This window comes from Rhinichthys klamathensis, unplaced genomic scaffold, assembly GCF_029890125.1.
Source record: "Rhinichthys klamathensis goyatoka isolate OS25496 unplaced genomic scaffold, OSU_Roscu_1.1 h1tg000384l_1, whole genome shotgun sequence".
Taxonomy (NCBI): domain Eukaryota; kingdom Metazoa; phylum Chordata; class Actinopteri; order Cypriniformes; family Leuciscidae; genus Rhinichthys; species Rhinichthys klamathensis.
In genome coordinates, this window is record NW_026606888.1 from 349,481 (window position 1) to 376,201 (window position 26,721).

Below are 26,721 nucleotides of genomic sequence, written 5' to 3' on the forward strand. Positions count from 1 at the left end.
CCAGACAAATTGCAGCCGACATCTTAGGCTAATTTGACAAACTTTTATTGTAATATAAACCTCAACGTTTCAAGGTTTTCTCTCTGAAATGGAATATAATGGATTTTCACACTTGACATTGTCAACCCAATGTAATTTTTTAGCCCTTGTTAATGTAATTGTTAATGTTGAAGTTAAAGGGATAGTTCACTTTGAAAAAAATTTTTGATATGTTTTGGTATGATATGAAACTACTAGTCATTAAATCATGTTTAATTTGGACTTCTCTGTGACCATAGACCTGCATTATATGACTGACAGACAAGAACGGATTGACCTAAAAATATCAAAATTGAAACTTCTGCGGAAACAAAGACACCTACATCTTGGATGCCCTTGAGGTAAGCTAAAACATACCAAAACTTTATTTCAAAGTGAACTATCCCTTTAATGTGTCATGGGTTATCATTTTCCATGTTACACAAGTTTCAATATTTATGTTTTAATCTAAAACATCTTTGAAATTCTAAAAGATTTACACCACAAAATATTTGTTTTTGTTTCTGCTTGAGAACCCATAATTTGTTTTCTGCTTGTCTGTGTACCATGGAGTCCCATGTGAAAAAAAACCCTAAATAAAACAAAACTTAAAAAGTCCACTGTTCATTTTTCATTTTCAGCTTGGACTTAAAAACAAACAAAAAGTCAGTTGACGACTTTTCTTTCTTTAGGAAGTAATAAAACACTGTCCAATAAATAAATACAATTTCTTCAAGTTCATCGTTAGAAATCTGCATCAAGAGTGAATTCACAGTCCATCATGTTTGACATCACTCCAAGTCGCTGGTACTCGCCAACTCGCTTCTCGAAGAAATTTGTTTTTCCCTCCAATGAGATTGACTCCATAAAGTCGAAGGGGTTTTCTGAACGGTAAACCTTTTGAGACATAAATTTTAAAGCACAGTTATATAAATATAAAGATTATCAGACAAAAATCAGAAGACAATCTAGATAGAATACTGACTTTGGCCAATCCTAAGTCTGTTAGCAATCGGTCAGCCACAAACTCAATGTACTGCTTCATGAGAGAGCAGTTCATCCCGATCAAATTGACCGGTAAGGCTTCTGTGAGAAACTCCTTCAGGAAAGACAAGCAAAGACAGATACAATTAAATTCATGCCTGCAATAATGCATTCCACATTACTAGAGCACAGCAATGTGAACTTACCTGTTCAATGCTCACAGCCTTTTTGATGATGTCATTCACTCTGCCAGCAGAAGGTTTTTTCACCAAGTAGCTGTACATTAGACAGGCGAAATTACAGTGCAGACCCTGTGAAGGTTCAGAATAAACAACAATAGCCTTGATTAGTTTTTTACTGTTATCTCCACTATATTTTTTTATCATTGATAACACACTTTGATCAAACCATGATCTAATTATCTTAAAGCCTCTACTGATAACATTATCATATTTTTGTTTTAACCTCATCTCTGCTGATGAGTTCATTGGAGTAGGTGAGTCCGGGCATCAGGCCTCTTTTCTTCAACCAGTAGATGGCAGCAAATGATCCAGAGAAGAAGATGCCTTCCACCGCAGCAAAAGCTACTAGTCGCTCTCCTAAGAATAAATAAATGAACAAAAGCTGCTGTTGATCAAGTCTAATAATAATCAATTTCGTACTCTTATTTTAGGAAAAATGAATTTTTCCCACACACCAAAAGTTGAGTTTGTGTCAGAGATCCACTGTAAGGCCCAGTCTGCTTTCCGCCTTACAAGAGGCATGGTCTGAATTGCATTAAACAAATAGTCCCTTTAGGAAGAAGAGATTTGGATTTAGAGAGGATCCTTACATTGTATTAAAATAGCAAAAAAAATTACAAAGTGGGGTGGGGGTTGGGGGGATGGGGGGTGTCGGGGAGCCTAATATTATCTAATTTGATGATGCCGAGTTAAAAAATATTATTAAAAACTTTTCAGCTGAAGACTTTTCAGTGACTTTAATGCACTTATCATAATAACAAAAGCAGTAAAATGTCAAAAGTTTCATATAATTCAGCCTATTATTCAACTTACAATCTGCACAGGAGTGGAAAAATATGCTCAAATACTCTTTTTAGCTTTTTTCACGAAATCTGTAATTTTCTGTTTGGATGTAGTAGAAAACATCCGGCTCATGTTTGCATCCTCTTCTGTCATTGGCCATAATTCTAAGCCTGAAATCCGGATTAGGCATAAAATAGTGTCATACATGTGAAAATTGTCTGAGAATTCAGAGGAAGGTAGGAATCCTGCCGCTGAACACAAGAAAAGATATTTTGAAGAATGTCGGTAACCAAACAGTTGATGGACCCCATTGACTTCCATAGTATGGAAGTCAATGGGGTCCATCAACTGTTTGGTTACCGACATTCTTCAAAATATCTTCTTTTATGTTCAGCAGAAGAAAGAAATTCATACAGGTTTGAAACAACTTGAGAGGGAGTAAATGAGTGAGTAAGTGAGTGAACTATTCCTTAAAGGGATAATACAAGACTTCAACTTGCAAATGGTTGTCGAAAGCAAAAAATGCTACGAAATGCATATTGTGTTTTGGTTACACTTTATTTTAAGGTGTCATTGTTTCAATGTAATTATACATTTAAGTACTGAGTAATAATAATTAACCACATGTACTTACTATAGGATTAGGGTAGGATTAGGATATGGTAATTATCCATAATTTACTGTTATTGCTATGATAAGTACATGTAACATATGTAACAAGGACACTGTAAAATGAAGTGTTACCCATGTTTTGTGAGAAAGTGTGGAATTTTTGGAATCAGCGCCCCAAAATTAGAGAGAAAAAAGTATTGGATTTCATTCAGAAAATATTTTGAAAGGCGGTGCAATTTATGTTGTTATGTTTAAAGTCACTAGTAGGCTATGTATGAAACGTTTATAACACAAGTTGTTTTTAAGACTATTATAATCTTGATCATGATGTTCATATAAAACACAAGTAGAACAATTAATACCTTCATATCTCTTACAGATGTTTTTTTTGTGTGGTTTTGAGGCTCATAAACCACATAAGGAAAATGTTAGCAAAAACAGCTTAACTGAATCTTGCACCTGTCACCTGTGTAAAAGCTGTAACTGACATTGTTAAAAGTACACTTCATTTTCATCTCACCTCTCTTTCAGATCCCTTATGTAGGTGTTGATGAGCATGCTGTACATTTCGGAGTGCACATTCTCGATGAGGATCTGAAAGCCGTAGAAGGATCGAGCCTCCGGGAGCTGCACCTCTTGACTGAACCTCTGCACCTGTGAGAAATAAAGACATTATGTTTATTGGAAACATCTTGTTCTACTGATCTATTTCATAACATTTTATATTGGTTAATGTGGGTTAGAAGGAGATGCACTTGCTAGGTTCTCGTTGACTATCCCATCACTTGCTGCAAAGAAAGCCAGTATATGGGATATGAAGTGTTTCTCTTCAGACTTCAGGCTGTCCCAGTGAACCAAGTCCTTTGATAAATCCACCTATACAAACCCATTAAAACGTTTAGTGGTTTCACATTCAGCAGTGACAAGTGCACATACTCATTTTAATGAAAAGAACAGAGCACCAAAAATAATAATTCATTATAATGTAAATTCTTACATTAATGGACAGGTTTGATTTATTTTTATTTTTTATATTTATCAGATGGAAAAAATCAATCTGAAAGTGATACTGAGTTAATTCCTCTGTGTCGTTATTGTTAAAGTTGTGGTGCGGACTTTCCTAATCTTTAAGGATTATTCAAATGTTATAGTTATTACAGTGTCATGACAAATCGGGTTCATTATTACATTAAGCACAAACAAACTATATTAATTTAGCTTACTATACAGTGCATAATAAAACAAATTGAACATAACATCACTTGATAAACTGTTATTTATTAATTATAGCCTAATATCAATATTAAGTGAATAATTGAACATCATTACATTGTTTTTATAACTGAAATATTTAACACTTAAATTAATACTATTAATTAATAGTAATTACATTAAAGATGATTGTGAATAAAATGTAGGGTATTGCGTGTATAAACTAAACTAGCTAATCAGATATCTGTATGCAATGCTTGTACATAAGCTAATGTCATTATAATGGTCATTATAACGTAGTTCAAACAGCATTTATCATAACATGGTTTTGTATTGTAAAAAGGAATTGTGATCGGGCTCTAAAAAGAGTAGTTATTAAAAGTATTTTGAGCAAATGGGAAAGTTTGGGGGTCCTAACAGAGACCCGACTTCGGGGGAGGACCTGATTTGCCACGACAACGGTCCATTAGCAAACACACCATCTCAAGATAACGTTCTGTTTATTATAAACATGCACTGCAGTTATGTTTTAAATGTTCGAGCTCTTTAAATTTTAATGGATTCTGATTGGCTGTTAATGTTTTTATTGTTCATCAGCTGTAAAAATCATTCTAAAAGTGATTCTAAGAATATTTTCATTTTTATTATAATTGATCATTCAAAAATAATATTCACCTCCTCAACTGTCCAGAATGAAGCTTGAGCTTGTTTGTACATTTTCCAGATGTCTGGATATTGAATAGGGAAAATGACAAATCGTTTGGGGTTCTCTCTGAGGAGGGGCTCGTCTTCAATACTGCTTGGGCCAACATCCTTGTGACCATTCTGCAAGAGAAACATGACTGTTAATAGCGGATTTAACTTATTCACTGCAGTCTTATAACATCGGCTCGTTATTAAAGCGCAAAGAGAACAGATAAACAGAGCTGTCACTGATTGAATAACGTTAATGTGGTGCGGACTGATGACGAATCTGCTTACGAAAAATTTAAAAGGACATATTCATTCACGTGTGATTTAAAGAATAACATTACAATTCTTAACTATATTCACATTTTAACACATCAAAATAAATATACAAATAATCTCTACATAATTCACTTTATTCATACCAAGTTACCACTTTTTCAAATCGCTTTCGCGATTTGCAACACATAACACCCTTTTTACTGAATCTGTCATTATGACACACACTATTTTCGAAATTGTATTGCTATTAACCCTTATTTATGTATTATTATTATATTATACGCTTTATTTAGCGCTAAGGTCACCTTTTCCTGTGCGCGAGGCTTTGTTATGAAAGCTTACATCCGCGCACATATTCAGGCAGGCAGATTCAACATTTATTCAAAGTCCGTATGCTGCATAATAATTGTATTATTACCTGATATTCCGTAATGTCCGTCTGAGAGTTGCTTTTACTGGAGTTCATGATTATTATCGTGTTTGGTCAGCAGCGATGAAGCTGCGATCTCTCTACGTCGACTGTCATTGAAAATGACTAAGTTAACTGAAGCAAGAATATACCACGCTTATCGCTCCTCCTCCTCCACAGTTCCTCTGTAGACATTAACCCTTTCGATTCTTCACTAAAGGTAAAATTACTGTAAAATATAAACACCCGTCAGCTAGTTCAATGAAGAAAAAAATAATAATATTAGTACCTTGTGTAATGCAGTTTAATTAATTCACACACGATTTTAAAATCGAGACAAAAATGACTCATTAGTATTTGCTCAGAAATGTATTAAATTAATATTTTAATCAATCACTTTTACAAGCACAACTTTACAGTCAAAAACAGGCAATGGTCCATTAGTGCCTTAGACAAAAGTATATTTCATTACTAAGGGGTGTGATTTTATAAAACCGTGAGCTGTTATAATCAAACTTGGACACCATGAGGTATAACATGAATTTGAAATATACACCATTTGACTTTTCAATTTTAGATTGAGAACTAGTGCCTTGCAGTATTTAATCTGATTGTGGTGAAACTTGTATTTTAGCTGTAACTTGAGGTAAATGTCATCTCTAAGCAGGTTATCAGCAGAGTCATAACGCCACGCCGTTTTTCTAGTTTGATAAAATATACAATAGGGAAAACATGAGACCAATTTACATCTGCCTTCTACTAACAACCTGGCAGAAGGTTCAAAATCTTTCGAAGGGACACTGCAAATTATAGCACACTCTACCATAGAGCACTATGAAATATATAACAACCTTTGGAAATACTGTCACGTGACGCACCACATGTAATTAGGAAACCATAATTTGGCATGAGGAGCGAAGAGAAGCTCCCTACTTCTATAAAACCATGGAAAACTAAAAAGAGAGAACAAGGACAGATCGCTAAACCAATGTACACTTGTTCACACACTGAGGGTCATGGCCTATTTGTGCAGAATCTAAAATCTATCATGATTTGAAACAAATGCATCTTGTACGGACAACTCATTTACAAGACTGTCAGTAGATCATCTATATCAATATATGTATACATAATAAAATTAAATTAGTTGAACATTTATGTAAACGGTGTTTAAGAAACCCAGGATTTGGGTGCCATCTCCACAGTCATCCATTTTGTTGCATATGTTATCTTATATGGGTTTTCTGTCATTTTTGAGCGAAAAGGAAAGTGACCCTGTTGTAATTGTGAGAAACTGAGGTAACAATGTCAATCAATTAGTTTTTGACCAATAACATCAAGTCAAATAGAATTTTTCCACCCATGGAATGTTGACTCTGCAAGCAATACACATGCCCAGTGGTTAGTGGACAGACTCTGGCTCTGTTACAAGCCATACTGGACCAAAGAGAGGTTTTTCATGGTGTCATCAAGAGAAATTCCAGCCTCTTGCATCTCAAACCTGGAGGAAAGAGAAAAAAAACAGCATTATATTCACTTTAAACAACCTTTAAAATCACAGAATCACTTCTTAGAATGGGTGAAATGAAAAAGGGATGACAAAAACAGTCTACAAAAAGCACATAAGGTCAAATGAAATGTGATCATAATCACCAGTCATCTGTGGAGATGGTGTAATACACAGGTGGCTGGTCTGTGTCGCTGAGGGTTGCTGGGCCCTCCTGACCGCTTGTCCCCATGTTGCTGAAAATGAGCCAGTCCCCAACAGCGAGCTCAGGGAGCAGGCAATGCTCCACCACCTGGTCCAGTGGGTCACACGATGGACCCCACAAGCTGCTGGAGAACACAGGCTCATCAAGGGTGAGCGACATCTGAAATACACAAAACATCCGGTTTAAAAACCTCAGGTAACTGGTACAAATATTGTTCATGTGTTCTGGTGCATGCATGTTTTTTTTTTACCTTGTGGACAGAGGGTGTGGCGATGATATTTCCAAACAACTTCCCAACAAAAGTTCCATAAACACCATCATTCATGTAATACACAAATTCTGGTACGTCGTTTGGGGTCAGCTCATCTGAAAGTGCAAAAGACACTGAGAATATAAGATAAGGCAGATATATATTATGGGATACGCATCAAATACGATGAGGCTCACCATGTGTGCTGCTAAGGAGATCCCGGCATGCCGCTTTTTTGCCAATAACATTGACAGCCAGGGTGAAGGAGGAAAACACAAAGAAATTTCCTGGTTCAGCAATGACGCTCACTCCAGACGCTGAGGGGAAATAGGCTTCCAGCAGAGGTCTGACAACAGAATGTACCTAATCAAACAGACAGAAGAGAAAAGCTTAGAGTAACATCTACGCTGGATGACAAAAAAAAGAAAAACTATGAGATGCATGCTTGCTGTACCTGTTGCAACTGAAACTCAGAACCACTGAATCCTCCACCAATATCCAGGATGTTCATGTCAAAGCCTAATTCCTTCTGTAGAAACAAGGAGGACTCAGCACTCCAATAGATACATGAAATTAACTAATCAAAATTGAATTCTCTTAAAACTGACCCCCATGTCAAAGATGCAGCGGGCGTCTGACAGTGCATGGGTGTATGCTTGGGGATCTCTGCATGATGCTAGTACCTGGAACCTGCGAAAAAATATCCCATTTTATAAAAACTCTTAAAAAGCAAGGAAGTCATAGCAGATTTATGGGGATCAAAATCCTTTCACTTACGTGACTCCAACCACATTTACACTCAACTCCTTGGCCATTTCTAGAAGGTGTCTACAGCCCTTCAGGGAGCAACCAATGGTCACACTCGCCTCTTCCACCTGTGCTTCAGTAGACACTTGAAGCAAAAGCCTGTTAAGACAAGAACGGTGCCACAGGAGAATTTCATAAATATAAAAAATATTACATGAAAAATAAAATTAGGGATAATATGACAGCGTTTATTGTGTTTATAAGCATAATATGAAGAAAATCTCGTTCACACAGAAAGCACTTTTCTGTAGACATGAACTAGACTAGACGGACATCTTTGACCGCTGCACTCGCGTCTTGCATGAGAGCCGCACGTTTAAAAAGCCATGTTAAGTTTAAAAAAAAGTTAAACCTTTAAAAATATATATTTCGAGACTTTGTGGGGGTTTTTCCCCATTCCACTCTATCTCATGTTTTTAAAACAAAAAGTGTGTGATCGACGCTTCGGCTCTTTATATCAAACAAAGCTAAATACATAACTACAAGATGCTGTTCTGTTCATAATTGTTTATGCAATTTACAAAGTTATATTTGATTTATAAACTTTTTTTTTTTTTTTGTCATGTTATTTTATTGCTTTGAATAAACAATTTAATGAGATGCATTAATATTTTGCTCCTTGCGCCCTCTTGTGGCCTCAGGAGACAAGCCAAAAGCTTTTTTCTCCTAACTGAAATAATGCCTTATATTCGAATATTATTCTAATATTATGTATTATATAGTATTATTTTCAGCCATTTTGACAGCCCTACTCTTCAGTGTCACATGACCCTTCAGAAATCATTATAATATGCTAATTTGGTGCTCAAGTAACTTTTCTTATTATTATCGATGTTGAAAACAGTTGTGCTGCTTCATATTTTTGGAAATCATGATAAATTTTTTCAGGATTCTTCGATGAATAGAAAATTTAAAAGAACAGCATTTATTTCAAATCTAAATCTTTTGTAACATTATAAATGTCTTTACAGTCACTTTTGATCAATTTAATTATCCTTGCCGAATAAAGCATTAATTCATTTTTTTTTTACTGAGCCCAAACTTTTAAACTGTAGTGTACGTGAATAGGTTTAAAGGACTTACTTGGCCTCAGGATGGGCACGGGCAATTTTGCGAAGGTCTGCCTCATTTTCACACACCAGATAGTTAATGCCGGTCTTGGCAGCGTGTTTAATGAGTGAGAGCTGCTTGCAAACTCCAGAGAGGATGATGTTTTCAGGAGGGACATCATGATCCAACACCAATGTGGTTTCAGCCTGAAAGAAATCAATACAGTTCTATTAGATGGTGTGCCTCAAAATCCAATGAGATGTTTCAAAATAATGTTTTGAGATCTTTCTAATATCTTCCAAGTAAGTAAAAAATTTCAATGTTACCTTATTTGCACAGACAAAACCAACACCAAGTGCAGACAGAACTTCAATGACTACAGGGCTGCTGTTACAACAGACCGGGTAGAAGGGTCGAACTAGGGGCATAGTGGTCTTCCACAGAACATGCTGTCGCATTAGGGCCCCAAGGTCGGCCACAACAAATGCATTTTTTTCAGCCTGAGGAACAAAATCGGACCAAACAATGAAAAAAATGAAAAAACACCAGTGTTTTATTTCTTAACTTAAACAGACATTCATCATGATGCAACTTGACAACCAATTTTCTGAACTCACCAGATTTTGTTCATAGACGTGGTTGTCGATAACATTTTCAAGGGTCGTACCTCCCTCAAGTAGTTCTATAAAGTAGTTTGGTGCATCAAAGAATCCTTTCATCTCAACCGTATTCCGCAAATCCGACAATCATAGAGAGTTTACTGAGCCGCTGGGGTATTCTGGGTATGCAACAAACTGTTTAAGGGAAAACAAATGGTTTTATAACAAAAACTTGCATAACATTCAAATAACCTTACGCTTTCAGACAAAACTTGACGACAAGGCGTACAATTGACTGCTTGCAAAGAGTTCGCTATGACAAGCCATGCTGCTCTCACACCCCACCATGTTCTCACGCTTTGAAAAATACATCGCGGAGCAGAGAGGACACTGACAACGCACTGATATACAGGACAGACCAGGTTACTTTTGATATGAAACAAAGTCTCAATTTTCAAATTTGGTCATTTTTTACATTAATTTAAACAATAAATACCATTTTGTGGCTCTTTAATGTGTCTGACAGATCGCTATATAGCCTCAGTTAAAGCTGCTCGTAAACCGCTCATCTCTTCCTTCTAGTTAATTTATAGCATCAAATAAACATGAATGAACATAAGGAATGTTGTTTTAAAGCTACAATATGTAATTTTTTTCCACGCTAGATAACAAAGGCGTAGGTTGATAACGCATAAGCGGAATTATGGAACTTGTCGTCATGCCGAATGATCTAATAATGTTTATGGATGAGTGAATACATTGATGTTTTTATCATGACTGTTTGACATCTACGCTGGCATTAAACTTCTGAGGTAACGCAGCGCTGTTTCACTTGGTCTACACTATCACACTAAACAGCATTTGAGTGTGTTGAAAGTTATAATGTTATTCTATGAGTTAGTTTGTTGGCTGTATGAGACTAGCAGTAAGCTAGATCAACATTAGAATAACATATACTGATCATATTCTAACATTTCATCATGTTGAGATATATAACATCGATTATTTTTATGTACATTTGCTCACCTGTCTAATAACGTAGGCTACATGTAAGAGCAGTGTCTCTGTCAAGTCGAAGTTAGTTGCGGACGTGGAGCTCTTGACATCTGGAAACGCCACGCCGATATTGATCCTCGTTTTAGTTCTTTTGTCCCAAAGTCTGATTGCCATGGTCCATAATATTTGAACGAAACAACAACAGCGTGAGCGAGCTAGACGTAGCGTAGTTGTCCACGTCTGTCGCCATGGTTACTATGGCAGTACGAGCGGAAACCAGGGATAACGCGGATATTACTTCATTGACAGGCGACAATGACCAGGGACGAGCCATTATTTCAAATTTCTCTGAAATTTAAAATCTTTGGGAACTTTTGGGATATTGTAAGTACACAACTGCAGGAAATATATCACACCGTGCAGGTGATTTTTGGATATTTTATTACAAAATTCTTACATATTGTACATTTAACCGCGGAAAGACGTCAATACACTCCGTTTTTCAAGTTCAAATCCTCCAACGTTATTTTACTAACTCTCCTGACTGTTTTGTCGGACAAAAATGGCAGATTCAGCGGATTATGATTGGTCAGATCGCCTGTCAATCAAACTACCAAGAAAGGTCAATTACAACACCTACCCACATATTTCAAAACACAGTTTTATGAGCAAACTTTGAACAGGAAGTTGAGGTTTGTCATTAATCTAAATTTGGTTTACAACAGCAACAAAGCTAATAAGTACAACAAGCATGGATAACTAATCACATAGCTAGAGAAGGTATCACATGAGTCCATCTTTAGAGATGACAACACATAGGCTTTAAGAATGTGGCCTACAGGCTACTTTTTTTACTCAGACCCAATCAAAATAAATCCCAGTGGCTTTGAAGCACAATGAAGTATTTGATGGTATTACCAATGGATTTGTGCAGTATGAATGGGGGGCAAAGGTGTTAAATATAATCTACCAATAGTGTTACGTAAAACCAAAAACAATCCACTACAGTTGGGTGCGTGCAGACACAGATTTTTATGTGGAATTAAATAAATCATGTTATTATGTAATTGTCTATAACCGGTACTTCAAGAGCAGAGTGTAATATTTAGGTACTCACATGGACAAGATGGGAGATGGTCCTCTCCCGCTATCAACTAGGATCCCAAGGCGGCTCAGCGTTGAAGTCGAACAGTTCGCGGTAGAGGGCCTCCCCTAGGCCTTCTGGGTATCGCTTAAACACTCTCAGAGAGAGTGGGGAGCCCTGTGGAGTCACAAAAACAGGTGTATAAATATTTGATTTACAAGAGCAGCTGATGGATAAAATAAACTGATATATATTAGAACCAAAAAAAAAAAAGTAGCAGGACAGGTTAGAACATTTCTGAAATAATTCTTCACAGAATCACAACCAGTTTTCTAACACGGGTGCATTATATATTTTAGCATCCCTTCATTTGTAGGGTATAACGCTTTTATCAAGTCACTGCTTATTTACTGTTGTACTTTGTACTTGACCTGGGTGATGTTACTCAGTGTTCTCATTTTTAAGCATTAAACAACATGGTCTTATCTTCATCTTCCCACATGGGATCAATAAATGGAGTAACTTGCTGAACATTTATCAGAGGTCATGGTGTTTGTTTCTTCATGTGGACCGCTTTAACCTATAAAACACACTGTATCATATTTAATGATATTCAATGAGTTTCTAGGGCCATGATCAAAACTTTCCTGAAAAATCTGTTGTTTAATTGTTTCCTATGGCCTTACTAATTAATTGGTTAAGAAATAGGTTTTAACTTGTTCAACTTTACGAAGTACATTAAATACTAATCCACTAAGGCGTAGAAAGTTGTGGTAATATAGTGTTATTATGGTATAATAAACATTGTGTAATTTAAGTTTTTTAAACACAAGTAATTTAAGACTTGTGTTTGGCATGCGGTAATGTTGTACCAATACAAGAGTTTCTGGAGGAAAACAAAATTTTAACTCACATAAATTATGCAAGTATAATATATTTTGTGGCCAAGTAAGAATGACATATCTGAAATTATTTAGAACAAGGTAAACTAGTCTATATTTTAATGTGTAACACTCGTCATTCAATAACCTGACATGACATGTCGTAAGCACCTGGGTTTGGTCCACTGAACAGCTCACTAACGTTAACTATTTACCCAACTACACCCGTCATACTCCGACAACTAAGTATTTATACCAATAAACGCGTGTAATCCTCATAAAATGTGAGTTTTAAATCCATTTGTCGTTGTCCTTCATGGAGCCCTGCCATTGCCCGTATAACAAGCGCAACTACTACCAACCGCCATGTTGTGTCACGGCTCTTTACAGCAAACGGCTAATTTTTTCCGGGATGAAGACTAAAAACAACAACAAACGCTGTACTTACGTGAGATAACGGCCTGAAAGATTTGGAAAATCGTCTTCTCTTTTTCGGCGGAATTTTTAAAGAGTGGTGGGGACACAAATAGAAGAAAGAAAAGAGGCTTTATGTGCCATATGCCTGGGTAAGAGGGCTCGGCCGAACACGAGAGCGCTGCTGTCTATCTCAGGCAGATTCAGAATGGTTGGTGGTGGAAGAAGGCGGGCGGTTCCAAATAGAGGTCTCTGCGGAACAACAAGAAGGTGTTTCCCAATTAATGGGCGTTTTCAAACCGGTCTAGGCATTTTCCAACCATCCAATCATAACCGTACGGATTCGGAAGCACTTTCAGAAGCGGAAATGCGTTATTATTATTTCTCGGGTTTTTTCTTGATTTTTACTATTATGTCTATATCGCGACAACATTTGATTTATGTAAAAAATAAAATACAGGCTACAACTACCTATTTTCTTTAAAAAGGAATTCTTTCATAAGATATAAAAAGGAATTCTTTCATAAGATAGTTATACAAGATCTGTATCTTATAACATAACGGGAAATTTGGTTTATGAAAGAATTCCTTTTTAAAGAAAATAAGTAGCTGGATTTTATTTTGACATAAATGTTGTCGCAATGTATATGTAAATGTTGTTATAGCCTGTGAGTGTGTATTATATTTTATAATATTCTCTCCTACCTACATGCAATTTTTCTCTAAATGTAAACCTTAAAAGGTAAAAGTATTAAAAATTACTTTATTACTCAACTATTTATAATTAGGCCTACATTAGTTTTATTTTCGTTTTGTGTGTGTGTGAACAACACAACATAAATCAAGTTGTAACGGTGATTAACAAGGAAAAATTCAATTTCCAATAAAGTTACCAAATCCTACTGTAAAGCAATGGTGAAAATTATTGTATTGGTCTTTCTCACCTGTATTTTTCAAAATATATTTATATGTAATGACTGATATTTAAGTGATATTTGTAGCTTACATTAAATGATATATAAAGTAAAACGTATTGACCTTTAAATTAAGGTAAAATGTGTTTAATTAGAATAATGACTCTGAAAACTTTAAACATTAGCATCACTTTATTGACCGTATAGATACTGTAACCAATATGATGAAAAACTGTATTGATAAATGCAGCATTCTCTATTTAATGTAATAGTAAAAAAGAGAGCATCCAATCCAATCAAATAAAATAAGCAATAAATGTGGCAAGTTCAAACATGAGGAACACATTGCATGAAACATTAGATGCTTCCTCCACAGCCACATAGAAACAGTCTCCGCAGTATCCTGGGGAGTCATCAGAGCCATAGAACCCCTGCAACACACCTCTTTGCCCTCTTCCTCTGTAGCCTTCGCCACAGTCTTTGTATGTAGTATCAAAATGGAGACATCTGGATAGACTGTATGGAACCCTGTACAGGTTTCTGACATTTTCACTGAATGCCTTCCAGTTCACGACACCTAAAAAAAAAGTTGTCAGCTGACCTCATCATTGTCTTAATATTCAACCATACATAACTGAGAAAAACAGAGAGAGCTGTGATTAACCAAACAGTGACACTAATAAAACTTACTGTCCAACCACCGAAAGTGAGCCTCTCGGCGGAAACTTTCCATGCTCACAATGCTGTTGAAGCACCTGCAGGTGAGGGCAAGGGAGCCAATTGCAACATCACCATCTTGAAGCACAACCTCCAGTAAGATTTCACGAAGGACCAGCGGAGGAAGCTATACATGAACAAAACATAATCTGAACTTCTTGTGGTTATAATGATTCCCTTGCATTTTATAAATTGAGTAATAACAAATACATGCCTCCTGTATGTTCAGGGGTTGGTCAACAGTTGCCACTATGAAGGGACAAATGAAGAACATCAGTAAATAACAGTCAACATTTACTATAAATAATAGAGCACCTCAAACAAAATAAATCATACCAGTTTTGTGTGGCTTGTCAGTCCGCCTTCTCTTTCTTTGCTGGATTTCCATGACCGATCTTGATAAATTTATGACATAAAAACACATTAATAATACAGTATATCAAGTTTCTTTGATCAGGTGCCGCTGGGGCCAGCGAAGGAGTTTGTTGTGGTGGATCAGGTGCTGCTGGGGCCTTATTTTATGCCCAGCTATATGGGCCACTATTTGATGATAATGTCTGGGTTTACATATTTGAGATGTGCAGAAGGGGCATGTGAATAAATTAGTATCTGCAAGGTAGCGCTGTGGTTGAGGCTCTTGTCCTCTCCGCTGAATTGTGATGTGGTGAATAGACAACAATTTCATCCATTTTAATTTAACAAGTTTCCTCCACTGTACATAATTATGTTAGTCTATAGGTTTGACTACACATGTGAGGTATTAATGCCTGCACTGATATAATGAAGAGTGTTGAACATTGACTAGTGAGCTGATCTCACAGCTAAAAAAGGTCAAATCATGTTTCTATTTAAATCTAGGTGTCTGCAGAGGTTTTTGTTAGGGTTATGAGATATAATATAAATAACAGAAAAATTATAAATATTACATTAAAATTGATATTAAAAATAATAAACTTAACAAGCAATGCTTTTTCAGCTTTTCTTGTTTTCTTACAGCGCACCTCACACTCAAACACCATTTCTTATATGAAGGGAGTGGGTTCTGGACTGAATGAAAACGTAATTTATCCACAAAAAAAAAATTAATCGTTTTTAATCATTTTTAATTAGACAGAATTTGCAGTTAGATTAATGTGCACAACACTTTCCTTAAAATGTATTTATAGTTATTTTTTTATTTATTATTGTATTTATAGAACATATTAGTAGGCTACCTATATCCCCTGGTTTCACAAACAATTTTAAAGCCTAGTCCTAGACCAAATAAGTCTGAGCTGTTCCAACTGAAATACACTTGCACTGACTGATCTTAAAATATATCAGTGTCTTTGTTTTGTCTCAAGATGAACACCAGTAATGTTTTTTTTTTCTAAGCATGTTTATGAAAATTATTTAAATGTCCTAATTGAACTATGGACTAATCCTGGTTTAGGCTAAACCCTGTCCCTGTCTGTGAAACCGGGCCATAATTCGGTGGAATAGCCCACTAATATTTGTTTACAACTATTGTTTTCTAGTCTGACAAGCTAACGTTAACTATTTTTTTATATTACAATACGCCGACAGTAAGCAAACTACCACTATCAACACTAAAGTAACAAACGCATGCACCAAAAAGTTAGCGAATGTTTGTTAATAGTGGTTAGCGATAGATTGTAAGTGGCAGACCTCTTGGAGCTTTTCTTAATCGTGTTGCAAGCAAGTTTACACAAACTAATTAGCGTTAACTGACGGAAAATGAGAATTTACACAAATCCACTTACATCCATATGCAGGACAGGTGACCTCTCTCCTCATTTCACCCATAGACTGTACCGTTTTCTCGCTATCACTAATATCTGAATATCTGATGGGGAAAGCGTATTCAAGTATCACCCACTCAAGTTTTAGCAAACCAGGCAGAGAGATTGTAAAACGCCTACCTGGTTGTAAAACGCCCCCAAATTGAGGCACGCCCCTTGTTGCTCTGCAGAGACCTCCTTCTCACTACAGCGAAGGCTTGGCTTATGAATATTAATTAGGTTACGTAACTGGCTCGTGACTGGTTGTTCTGGAGAGGGTTTCCAAGAAAGTTCAGCCCACTCTGATTAATATTCATAAGCTCAGCCTTTCGCTTAGTGGGATTCGAATTTCGAAGGCAGAGTGGTGGGCGTGGACATCTGTGCTCACGAAAAAATTATGATTCATTAGCAAATTCCTTTTGGAGAAATGCGCTCCTTTAGACATGTATGGGCCAACGTGGGTTCTGTTTATGTAGCTTAATACACTGCTTATGCTTTCTGATACACCCCTCCCTTTTTATTTAGTTATGTCATTATATAGGCATGGAAGTCATTGTTGTTATTTTTAAATTCATATTGTATTATGTTTTATACAACCAGCAAATTGTGTGTTGTTATACTGTATACAACTGTACCACCAGTACCAGTAAAACCCGTTCATAATGTTGTGTTCATAATGTTCTCTGTCAACACAGACTGCATTCATCAGTTGTATTTCATCTGATTCATAGTGTAGAATACAATAATGATTAGGTTTACAGCTGGCAAAGCTGTCATAACAAACCCGTACACAATGATACATAAACATACAAAGCACAAGGTGCAATTGTTTTCATAGCCTTTTGCTGGGTGAAAGGTCATATTTTAAGGTTTTGGGTTGTATTTGTTTGGCAATTTTTTTTATTTTTTTTTTAGATAATGCCCCAAACAGACTAAAAGCGTATTTTTCAGACAAATAACTTGTTAGAGTGCACATGCCTACACCAAAGATCTTGTTCTGTTTCAGTAAATCGTTGCAAAATATGTTCAGCCTACACTTTGTCTGCAAATCATGTTATTTACAGTAAAATTAAATTGAATATTTTTAATTGACTTGAACTGAATTTGCACATTAGCTGTATCAACTGAGTAGTAACTTAAAGGTAGATCATTTGGATACCGTGTAGGCCTACTGTGCTCAAATAACATTATATTGTGTATTTAGTGATAAACATTAAATACATGTATTTTGTGCAGCCTGAATTCTTGAAGAAAGTTTTGTCAATTGAAAGAGGTTATTTCACATATTGTAAAGTTTAGAAACCGAGTAAGGTTTAGTAGGCCTACATTTAGTCAAAAATAATGTTTTTTTCCCCCTACAATTGTATTGTTAAGTGCTTGTAGGAGAGAATATTTAGTTGCAAAGAATGCAACCTGCTTTTGATCAAATTGTTCATTTTTGGTGTTTTTATGCAACAAAAAAAAAAGAAGAAGTTGCAGGGAGGTTTTGTTGTAATAATATTTAGATTACAGTCAAGTACACAAATTTAGATTTTTAATTTCAATCCTTAAAACAGCTGAAAAAAAAGCTAAATTATTTTAAATAGGCTACATAGCCCATTGCTTAACTCCCTTTAATTAACCAAGAAATAAAGTTTAGTAACCGTGCAAAAATCCTGAATCCTTGCGCATCCTGAACGCACTGTCACCTGAACGAAACACAACCTCCTCAGCTCAGATCAGCTGACTGGAAGTGTGATGCGGTCTGAAGCGTTTTCAACACAGCGACTCAATTAACTGTGTATACAATGCTTTATTAAAACAATTGACAGTTTTATCAGATTGTTTTGTTGTATACTAAGGGACTACATAATCGGTAAGTATCGCCGAAAATGATTTCAATTTCATAGTCGTGACTGACAGCCGTAAACGCTGCTCATACAATATTTACAGACTTTAAAAAAATAGAAGCGTCTAAGTCACTCACGCATACGTATATACCATGTTAATGTACACATTTAAGATAAAAAAAAGATCAATTCAAAATTTGAATAGCTGTTCGAGCAGGACACATTTAGCCTTAGTATCTGATGGAGCCATGCGTTGTATTATTTCGGAATGACTCGTGACTGGTCATTTTTATGGAATGAAATGGAGAAGTGTGAATTTGCTCATACGACCAATGTGGAAAAGAGCTGTGTATTTTATTTGACAGTTATTTTTGTGTCTCTGGTACCAGAATTTATGCTGTCTTCATGTGCTATCGGAATTATCGTAAATAGTTTCCTAGTTAAAAAAAAATGGGACATGAATTGGACATCAAGTCAAAATTTTCATCATGCGACGAGCTCGTAATCACGACTACAGAAGTGGGAAGTAGGAAATATCCGATGGCACGTGAAGGCAGCATTAATCTACAAGTTTTTATGAGCCTTTCTGTTATCATTTAAGAAGTAATGATGACAGAGTTTTGGCTGATCTCTGCTCCTGGAGAGAAGACCTGCCAGCAGACATGGGACACGATGAACATGGCCACAACCCAGACCAGCAACCTGTCCACTAACCACAAGTTCAACATGCCTGAACTGAAGGTTGATTACTCCTTATTTTCTATTTCAGTTAAAACACTGTTATTAATGACACATATTTTGCATCTCTCCTCTATCTAATGAGATTAGGGGTTTCTCAACAGGTGGGAACTCTGGATGTCCTTGTAGGGCTCTCAGATGATCTGGCCAAGCTGGACTCTTTCGTAGAAAGGTTTCATGTCTACATTTGTCTTATTATAAGAGATTGTTTTTTTTTTTTGTCAAAATTGATTCATTTGATTATTTTTCTTTAATATTTTTTTCAGTATCACTGACACTGCTTTGGTACAAACTCATAGTTCCCTTCAAGTTCACTTCATGCATTTTATAGCTTCTGTCACATTATAGTTCTCTAAATGTAGTTATCTATATTTATACTGTGGTTTTTATATATTTTTTAATTTTCCAGTGTAGTGAAGAAAGTGGCCCAGTACATGGCTGATGTGTTAGAAGACAGTCGAGATAAAGTTCAGGAGAATCTTTTGGCCAATGGAGGCAAGTGAACTCAACCCTCAATACACACTAACCACAATATTGATGGTAAACTACTACTACCAACATCACATACAGATATTTAATAGGTAGTAATGTTAAACTAACATTTATATAAAATCTTGTTAAAGAAAAATGATGTAATCGCTCATAGTCTAGTCAGTCGTATTTGAAAGTCTTTGTACATATCTTATAAAACTTATTTTATATGATTATAAATATTTATAATTTCCATACAGTTGATCTGGTAACATATGTTACACGGTTCCAGTGGGATATGGCCAAGTATCCCATCAAACAGTCCCTTAAGAACATCTCAGACATTATGTCCAAGGTGAGGCATGTTAAAATCATTTATAATTTTTTATAATGCACAAAGAGATTGATCTTTCAATAAACATCATGTTTTGGTTCTCTGTTCATAGCAAGTGAGTCAGATTGACAATGATCTTAAAGCCAGAGCTTCGGCTTATAATAGCTTAAAGGGGAACCTACAGAGTCTGGAGAGGAAGAATGTGTAAGTGGGAGGCTTTTTACATACTCAATTTACATTCTGTGAGACTATTCCATAGACTGTAAAAAAGATGGACGATGTGTCTCCACTTCCTTCCACTGTTGAAGAATGAAGCCAAAATATCCCAGAAACGGTCGTCGCCGTTTACGTCATTTGGAGCCCGAGTCTGCGGTAGTGATTCTGGGGTGGAGCCACACGGTATCACGGTCCCGCCCACAATCCCGCTCCTGCAGACTTAATCGCAAGCACTGCTGTCAATCATGACGTTACATCCCGTTTTTTATAGCGTCAAATAACTAACTAAAACCAAACTTATTAGAAAAACAAACACTTGAACATACGTCAGCGTGATAAGAACTAACTAAAATGACAGAAACCATCTTTGGAAGAAAAAAATATTACTGCAGCCAGCCACCAGGAGGGCGATAGAAATGTTTTGGCTTCACTTTTCAGGACGTGTGCGGCACGCTTGCATTAATCATTTTTAAGATTGAAAGACTGAGGGAACTTAATCTGGACTGAAAGGCTGAAGGACTCTGGTGTATTGTATTATGTTATGACGATGACGATAATTGTTGTTAATGTTTTTTTTGGGTTTTTTTCAAGCATTTCATTTAAAAAAAAATTAATTTTAAGTGACGTCAAATAATAACATGTCTTGTCCACTAGGGGGAGTCTTTTGACCAGGAGTTTGGCTGATATAGTCAAGAAGGATGATTTTATACTAGACTCTGAATACCTTATTACTCTACTTGTAGTTGTTCCAAAGTAAGTCAAGCTTAAGTATTTGTGCTCCTTTGTAAAGACTTTTTAAATGTTTCTTCATTGCATTAAAGGGATAGTTTATCCACCCAAAATCTGAAAATTCTGTCATTTAGTCACCCTCATGTCATTCTAAACCTGTGTGACTTTCTTTCTTCTGTAGTAAATAAGAGAATATATTTTGAAAAATGTCGTGAAAGGGATTGTTCACAAAAAAATTAAAATTTTGTCATTATTTACTCTCTATCAAGTTCTTCCAAACCCATAGGAGTTTCTTTCTTCTGTTGAACTAAAAAGAAGATATTTTGAAGAATGTTGGTAACCAGACAGTTGACGGTAGCCATTGACTTCCATAGTATTTTCTTTATACTATGGAAGACAATGAGGCCCATCAACTGTTTGGTTACCAACATTCTTCAAAATATCTTCTTTTGTGTTCAACAGACGAAAGAAATTCATGTGGGTTTGGAACAACTTGTGGGTGAGTAAATGATCTGAATTAAGAAAAGAGTTTTGGTTCCCATTGACTTCCATAGTGTGGACGAAAATGCTATGGAAGTCAATGGGAACTGAACATTTTAAAAATGATCTTCCACAGAATAAATAAAGTAATCGAGGTTGGGAACGACATAAGGGGGAATACATGATGACAGAATTTAAATTTTTGGGTGAACTTTCCCTTTAACTCAGAATGTGCAAACTTTCGTTCATTATATCTTTTATCACTGCAAAAAAACATTTTAAAAACCTTATTTTTGTCCATTTTATGGCCCAAAAAGGACAAATTATCCTGACTGGCAGAAGACATATGAAACCCTTTCTGAAATGGTTGTTCCAAGATCTACAAAGTGAGTAAAATCAAAGTCCCTTTAAGGCAAATCATTTCACTTGACGGCCATCTTTGAAACACCTCTTGGGCAGCTATAGACCTTACTCAGTGCAGTGCCATGACTTACCGTGTTATCATTAGGGATGGCCCGATACCATTTTTTTTCAAACCGATACGAGTACGAGTATTTACATTTGTGTACTTGCCGATACCGAGTACCGATACCGATATTTCTACCGCAAAAGTAATAGGCTCCCAGAAAAGAAGACGACTATTTTAGAACACAGGTTAGAAGACTGTTTTTATTTTCTTCTCTGCTTGTTTTAACAAGTCTAAAAATAAATAAAAATTTGTAAAATAATAAATGTATTAACACACAAACCACTGTTAATTTAACATAAAAGCAAGCAGGCTACTGCGTGCATGGTCTGGCATGACTGAATGCGCGCAAAGTGCGCTCCCTTAAATCCTAAAAAGCTGACAGTTCCTCGCGATCTCACACAACTCTGTTATTATCAATGAAGCTGACTGCACAATGAATCTTTCATAATATCCACAATTTGTTTGTTATAATTAGAGGATTTGCCAGCATACAGAATTCAGCACTGAACAAAAAAGTCCGTTTTGAGCGGTGAGGGGAGTCTATCTTAAATGCTTCTGATTGGCCATTGCGTTCAAGAAATCAACACATATGTCTGTGCTTGGCTACATCGCTCAACGCTGTAACCATGTTATGAATAGAAACTCTGGCCTGTAAATCGTTTCTATTTTGTTGTAGTTGTTCTTGTTGCTTTTCTGCAAGAGATGAATAAAAATCTATTAGTTTTTATGTTTTATTTATAGATATTTCTAGTTTGCGGGAGTCCCGCGAATCGTTTTATTCTCCCGCACCCGCACACACAGAGTGATTGCATTACCGCCCGCGCGCGCGCTCGGCCATCAGATCTATGATGCGTCTTCAGATGTTTAATTAGATTGCTGGTGTTAAACGATGTAGCCTACTTTCTTTCCCTCCTCTCGACACCTTAGCTGAACATAACTTACAGTCTGCCTTGCTGTTGTCATCATCCCTTTTCTTGAAATGAGCCCAAACCGCCGACATTATAATTTCCTATGCCTCAGTTTACCTCGACAAAGCACTCGCGGCGGCCAGTTTCGTTTTGCAAAATGTAGCTACGTGGTATCGGTGCGTGGTATCGGCGAATTTTTATGAGTACGAGTACGAGTATATGAGGACAGTATCGGCCCGATCCCCGATGCCAGTATCGGTATCGGGCCATCCCTAGTTATCATGGTATCTATCCTCGGTAAAAAGCCGTATAAAGCTCCTAGATCACTTATAATTTTACACAGCTTGTGTTGTCTGGAGTTTTTTGTCAACTCAAATTTCTTGGAAAGATATTTTTGCAGTGTTTCGTCAGCAGAACAATCCAAAAACACATTAAATAACAGTACAACCCACTAAAGAGATGTATTTCTATCCCTCACAGCCTTGCTGTCATTCCCGTTAAAAATCAAAGATGGCTCTGCTGTGATTGTGAATAAGGTCTATTTCAGTCATTCAAGTACAGCTCCTATCTCTTTGAATGGGGAAACATCAAGTTCTCCAAACCTGTTCACTGATTGGCTTTTTTATTTAGAAGGTGGGACTTATTCCGCCATATTGCTCATTGCACTTTCTTTCTCCTATTCATGGGGTGCCAAGTGTCTTTGTATGTCTAAAGTCTTTGGTCAAATTCAAATTATATTGCCTAAGCATAGAATTATGTACTTTCTGTAACTAATATTTATTACTTGTCTAAAGCCTCACACACCATTACTCCTTTATGTGCACAATTAATCGCATCTGAAGTAATCAACTCTAAAAGAAATCACAATGTAGACCAAAGACCAAAATGTGGCTTTATAGACCTCTTGTTGTAATGAGATTACTGCTTTTAATGTTCAACCTTCATATGTGTTTAATATGTCCATAGCAGTTTATTGTTGCCTCTTGTTGAATCAAGTAAAGTGCTGCTCTGTGATAGATCCTAAATCAGAGTTTTCATCTTCTGTTAGGCTTTTATTTGAAGATCACGACAGTGGGTTGTTTAGCGTCACACTCTTCAGGAAGGCTATTGATGACTTCAAACAAAAAGCACGAGAAAACAAGTGAGTGTCTGAACTCTCTGAATAATATATATCGATATATATATATATATATATATATATATATATATATATATATATATATATATATATATATAATTACCGTTAAGATTCTTAAATGTTTTTCAAAAGAAGTCTCTTATACTCACCAAGGCTGCATTTAGTTGGTCAAAAATAAAAAAATATTATTACAATTTTAAAAAGTCTTCACTCACATGATCCTTCAGAAATCTAATGTGCTGATTTGCTGCCCAAGAAACATTTCTTTTTATTATCAATGTTGAAAACAGTTGTGCTGCTTAATATGTTTAGGGGAAATCATGATACATTTTTCAGGATTCTTTGATGAATAGGAAATTCAAAAGAGCAGGATTTATTTGAAATAGATATATTTTGTAACATTATAATGGTCTTTACTGTTACTTTTATTCAGCAAAGACGCATTATTTGATCAAAAGTATGAAATTCTATAAAACATTTTTTTACTGACTTTTGAACGATAGTGTCTACTTATAATCAAAATGATTAAAATCCCAAATCTTGCTTTTGAACACAAACTTTTAATTTTTTCAGTTCTGTTGTCAGTTTTGTCATATTTCAAGAATCAATGTAAATATATCCCCAGATTATGTATGGAATACTGTTATAAGACTGCTATCAGTGCCTGTCGGTTTTTGATGCTCATTGAATCAGAGGGAAGCTGACCTGTTGCTACTGAATTTTTTTCAGGTTCGTGGTGCGTGACTTTCAGTACAATGAAGAGGAGATGAAAGCAGACAAAGAGGAGCTGACTCGCCTCTCCACTGACAAGAAAAAGCAGTTTGTATGCGTGCAGCTGTCTACATTTTATTCACTATTGAACATTATAAAATCATTCACAATAATGTTGATGAGGAACCTCAAAATCACAGCCAGCTTGAGAGGGCCAGAGCTTTGATTACTCTTCATTTGAAGTAACAGGAAAACGAAAAGATAAATGATGATAACAACAGGCAATCTGCTTCTGCACCTCAGGGTCCTTTGGTACGTTGGCTTAAAGTAAACTTCAGTGAGGCTTTCATCACATGGATACACATCAAGGCACTTCGGGTTTTTACAGAGTCTGTCTTGAGGTACAATGTGGGGTATAAAACTGTTTCTTATGGAGATGTAGATTGTCAGATATATGACCTCCATGTTTGTATTTAACAGGTATGGGCTGCCAGTCAATTTCCAGGCCATGTTGCTGCAGCCCGGCAAGAAGAATGTAAAGAAACTCAGAGAAGTTCTGCAGGACCTTTACAAACACTTGGACAGCAGTGCTACTGTTATTGATGTGAGTTACACTACCGTCAAAAGTTTGAAATAATTACTCATTTTTAGGTTTTTCAAATAAGTCTCTAATTTTTACCAAGGCTGCATTTATATGATAAAAAATACAGTCAAAACAGTAATATTATTACAGTTTAACATAACATTTTCATTTACACAAACATTTTCATTTATTCCTCCTGTGATGGCAAAGCTGAATTTTCAGCATCATTACATCATTATTTCAACATTTATTATTAATGTTAAAAACTGTTTTTCTGATACACTACCATTAAAAAAAATTGGAGTAAGAAGATTTTTTTTTAAAGAAGAAGAAAGGAATAGTTTTATTCAGGAAGGATTAAGCACTAATAACAATTGATAAAATTAAGAACCAAATCAGCATATTAGAACAGGTTCTGAAGGACTGGATTTATGGCTGCTGAAAATTCAGCTTTGACATCACAAGAATAAATTACATTTCAAAATATATTAAAATTAAAAACAGTTCTTTTAAATTGTAATATCTCACAATATTACTGTTTTACTGCATTTTGATCAAATAAATGCAGCTCTGGCGAGCATAAGAGACTTAAAAAAACATTTTTAAAAATCTTAATTATTGCAAACTTTTGAACGCTAGTGTACTTTCTACATGATCCACAGACCTAATTGAATATATCTCTAAATCACAGCTGATTTGTTCTTCTTTTTTTGTTGTGTTATAGGCATCTATGGACATCCCGGGTTTGAATCTCAGCCAGCAAGAGTATTATCCATACGTTTACTACAAGATCGACTGCAACCTCTTTGACTTCAAATAGAATTCAAATACATTGTTTAATTCTACTTCACAGAGACTGACTCTAATAATTTATTAAACACTTATTGTTTATTCTATCATTACCTTTTTAACCTTTCTGCTAGTACCTCCCTCTCACTGGCTCGTTCCTTTTTCATTCCTGCCTGCAGATCACTATAAGCAGTCACAGAGTTTTAGCATCTGTGTTATTGGTTTAATGTGTTTACAAATGAAGGATTTTCAGGGGTTTTAAAATCTGTCCTTAGATGGCATGTGCGGTCCAACATTGAACACTCCTCATTTACTGAGCCTATAATGGTTGTGCACTCTGTTTTTTTCTGTCGGTGCTTAGTTACTCTGTGCCATTTGCAGGTAATGCAGTAATTATGTTTAATTGTGTTATTGAGAACCACTATATTTGTTTTTGTCTGTGTTTGTGCTTCTACTGTGAGATTAAATGTATTTATATTTTTGTTGGAAACGGTGAAATACATGATCACATGCTGAATGTCAAGACCAATCAAAGTCAATAAAATTATAGCACATCATTATGCTTTTTTTTATAGTCAGAGGACAATTCAAATGACTATGCACTGTTACTCATATTATATATCCACATATCACACATACACACACACACACACACACACACACACACACACACACACACACACACACTATTTGGTTTTGATTTTTGATGGGGATATTCCATAGATATAATGGTTTTTATACTGTACAAATATTCTATCCCCTAACCTGACCCCTAAACCTACCCATCACAGAAAACAATTCTGCATTTTTACATTTTCAAAAGACTACTAAGTATGATTTATAAGCTGTTTTCCTCATGGGAAGCAGAAAATGTCCCCACAAGGACAATGAT

General features: G+C 35.8%; 4 protein-coding genes across 6 annotated transcripts; 1 reads left to right on the plus strand and 3 right to left on the minus strand.

Moving 5' to 3' along the window:
* Nucleotides 1-636: 636 nt before the first annotated feature.
* On the minus strand, nucleotides 637-5,393 carry rrm2b (ribonucleotide reductase M2 b). Its single transcript, XM_056233939.1, has 9 exons — nucleotides 5,239-5,393; nucleotides 4,527-4,676; nucleotides 3,399-3,515; nucleotides 3,160-3,293; nucleotides 1,700-1,794; nucleotides 1,468-1,601; nucleotides 1,209-1,313; nucleotides 1,004-1,117; nucleotides 637-915 (listed from the first exon to the last, which is right to left on the minus strand). The coding sequence occupies exons 1-9, from the start codon at nucleotides 5,284-5,286 to the stop codon at nucleotides 763-765; spliced, it is 1,050 nt and encodes a 349-aa protein (XP_056089914.1). The 5' UTR covers nucleotides 5,287-5,393; the 3' UTR covers nucleotides 637-762.
* A 204-nt stretch (nucleotides 5,394-5,597) lies between these two features.
* On the minus strand, nucleotides 5,598-13,242 carry azin1b (antizyme inhibitor 1b). 2 transcript variants are annotated; one of them, XM_056233911.1, is made up of 12 exons: nucleotides 13,057-13,242; nucleotides 11,761-11,904; nucleotides 9,666-9,842; nucleotides 9,375-9,548; nucleotides 9,082-9,254; nucleotides 7,969-8,097; nucleotides 7,800-7,881; nucleotides 7,646-7,720; nucleotides 7,389-7,554; nucleotides 7,192-7,307; nucleotides 6,883-7,100; nucleotides 5,598-6,730 (listed from the first exon to the last, which is right to left on the minus strand). In XM_056233911.1, the coding sequence occupies exons 3-12, from the start codon at nucleotides 9,765-9,767 to the stop codon at nucleotides 6,655-6,657; spliced, it is 1,311 nt and encodes a 436-aa protein (XP_056089886.1). In that variant the 5' UTR covers nucleotides 9,768-9,842; nucleotides 11,761-11,904; nucleotides 13,057-13,242; the 3' UTR covers nucleotides 5,598-6,654. The 2 variants fall into 2 exon arrangements, with proteins under 2 accessions (XP_056089886.1, XP_056089885.1); XM_056233910.1 differs by having other exon boundaries at nucleotides 7,192-7,325.
* Nucleotides 11,794-15,088, minus strand: LOC130069786 (uncharacterized). The gene is made up of 5 exons (XM_056233900.1): nucleotides 14,990-15,088; nucleotides 14,868-14,902; nucleotides 14,627-14,780; nucleotides 14,293-14,513; nucleotides 11,794-11,904 (listed from the first exon to the last, which is right to left on the minus strand). The coding sequence occupies exons 1-5, from the start codon at nucleotides 15,075-15,077 to the stop codon at nucleotides 11,794-11,796; spliced, it is 609 nt and encodes a 202-aa protein (XP_056089875.1). The 5' UTR covers nucleotides 15,078-15,088.
* A 3,044-nt stretch (nucleotides 15,089-18,132) lies between these two features.
* atp6v1c1b (ATPase H+ transporting V1 subunit C1b) lies at nucleotides 18,133-26,386 on the plus strand. Of its 2 annotated transcripts, none has more exons than XM_056233930.1 (13): nucleotides 18,133-18,289; nucleotides 18,868-19,004; nucleotides 19,106-19,173; nucleotides 19,411-19,496; nucleotides 19,733-19,827; nucleotides 19,919-20,010; nucleotides 20,677-20,775; nucleotides 21,549-21,617; nucleotides 23,657-23,749; nucleotides 24,476-24,569; nucleotides 24,761-24,858; nucleotides 24,938-25,061; nucleotides 25,765-26,386. In XM_056233930.1, exons 2-13 carry the CDS (start codon nucleotides 18,870-18,872, stop codon nucleotides 25,858-25,860), a joined length of 1,149 nt encoding a protein of 382 aa, XP_056089905.1. In that variant the 5' UTR covers nucleotides 18,133-18,289; nucleotides 18,868-18,869; the 3' UTR covers nucleotides 25,861-26,386. The 2 variants fall into 2 exon arrangements, with proteins under 2 accessions (XP_056089905.1, XP_056089904.1); XM_056233929.1 differs by having other exon boundaries at nucleotides 18,134-18,289; nucleotides 18,865-19,004.
* The last annotated feature ends 335 nt before the right edge of the window (nucleotides 26,387-26,721 follow it).

Excerpts from the sequence above, each read along its gene's own strand:
- rrm2b (XM_056233939.1), bottom strand. The coding sequence starts at position 5,286 with ATGAACTCCAGTAAAAGCAACTCTCAGACGGACATTACGGAATATCAG. Across the intron at positions 1,118-1,208 it reads AGGCTGTGAGCATTGAACAG|GAGTTTCTCACAGAAGCCTT; the intron begins GTAAGTTCACAT and ends TCTTTCCTGAAG. Across the intron at positions 916-1,003 it reads CAGACTTAGGATTGGCCAAA|GTTTACCGTTCAGAAAACCC; the intron begins GTCAGTATTCTA and ends ATGTCTCAAAAG.
- LOC130069786 (XM_056233900.1), bottom strand. The coding sequence starts at position 15,077 with ATGTGTTTTTATGTCATAAATTTATCAAGATCGGTCATGGAAATCCAG. Across the intron at positions 14,903-14,989 it reads TGACAAGCCACACAAAACTG|TGGCAACTGTTGACCAACCC; the intron begins GTATGATTTATT and ends GTCCCTTCATAG. Across the intron at positions 14,514-14,626 it reads TCACTTTCGGTGGTTGGACA|GTGTCGTGAACTGGAAGGCA; the intron begins GTAAGTTTTATT and ends CTTTTTTTTTAG.
- azin1b (XM_056233910.1), bottom strand. The coding sequence starts at position 9,767 with ATGAAAGGATTCTTTGATGCACCAAACTACTTTATAGAACTACTTGAG. Across the intron at positions 7,721-7,799 it reads GCTGCATCTTTGACATGGGG|AAGGAATTAGGCTTTGACAT; the intron begins GTCAGTTTTAAG and ends TTGTTTCTACAG. Across the intron at positions 7,555-7,645 it reads CTGAGTTTCAGTTGCAACAG|GTACATTCTGTTGTCAGACC; the intron begins GTACAGCAAGCA and ends CTGTTTGATTAG.
- atp6v1c1b (XM_056233930.1), top strand. The coding sequence starts at position 18,870 with ATGATGACAGAGTTTTGGCTGATCTCTGCTCCTGGAGAGAAGACCTGC. Across the intron at positions 19,497-19,732 it reads GAATCTTTTGGCCAATGGAG|TTGATCTGGTAACATATGTT; the intron begins GCAAGTGAACTC and ends ATTTCCATACAG. Across the intron at positions 25,062-25,764 it reads GCAGTGCTACTGTTATTGAT|GCATCTATGGACATCCCGGG; the intron begins GTGAGTTACACT and ends GTTGTGTTATAG.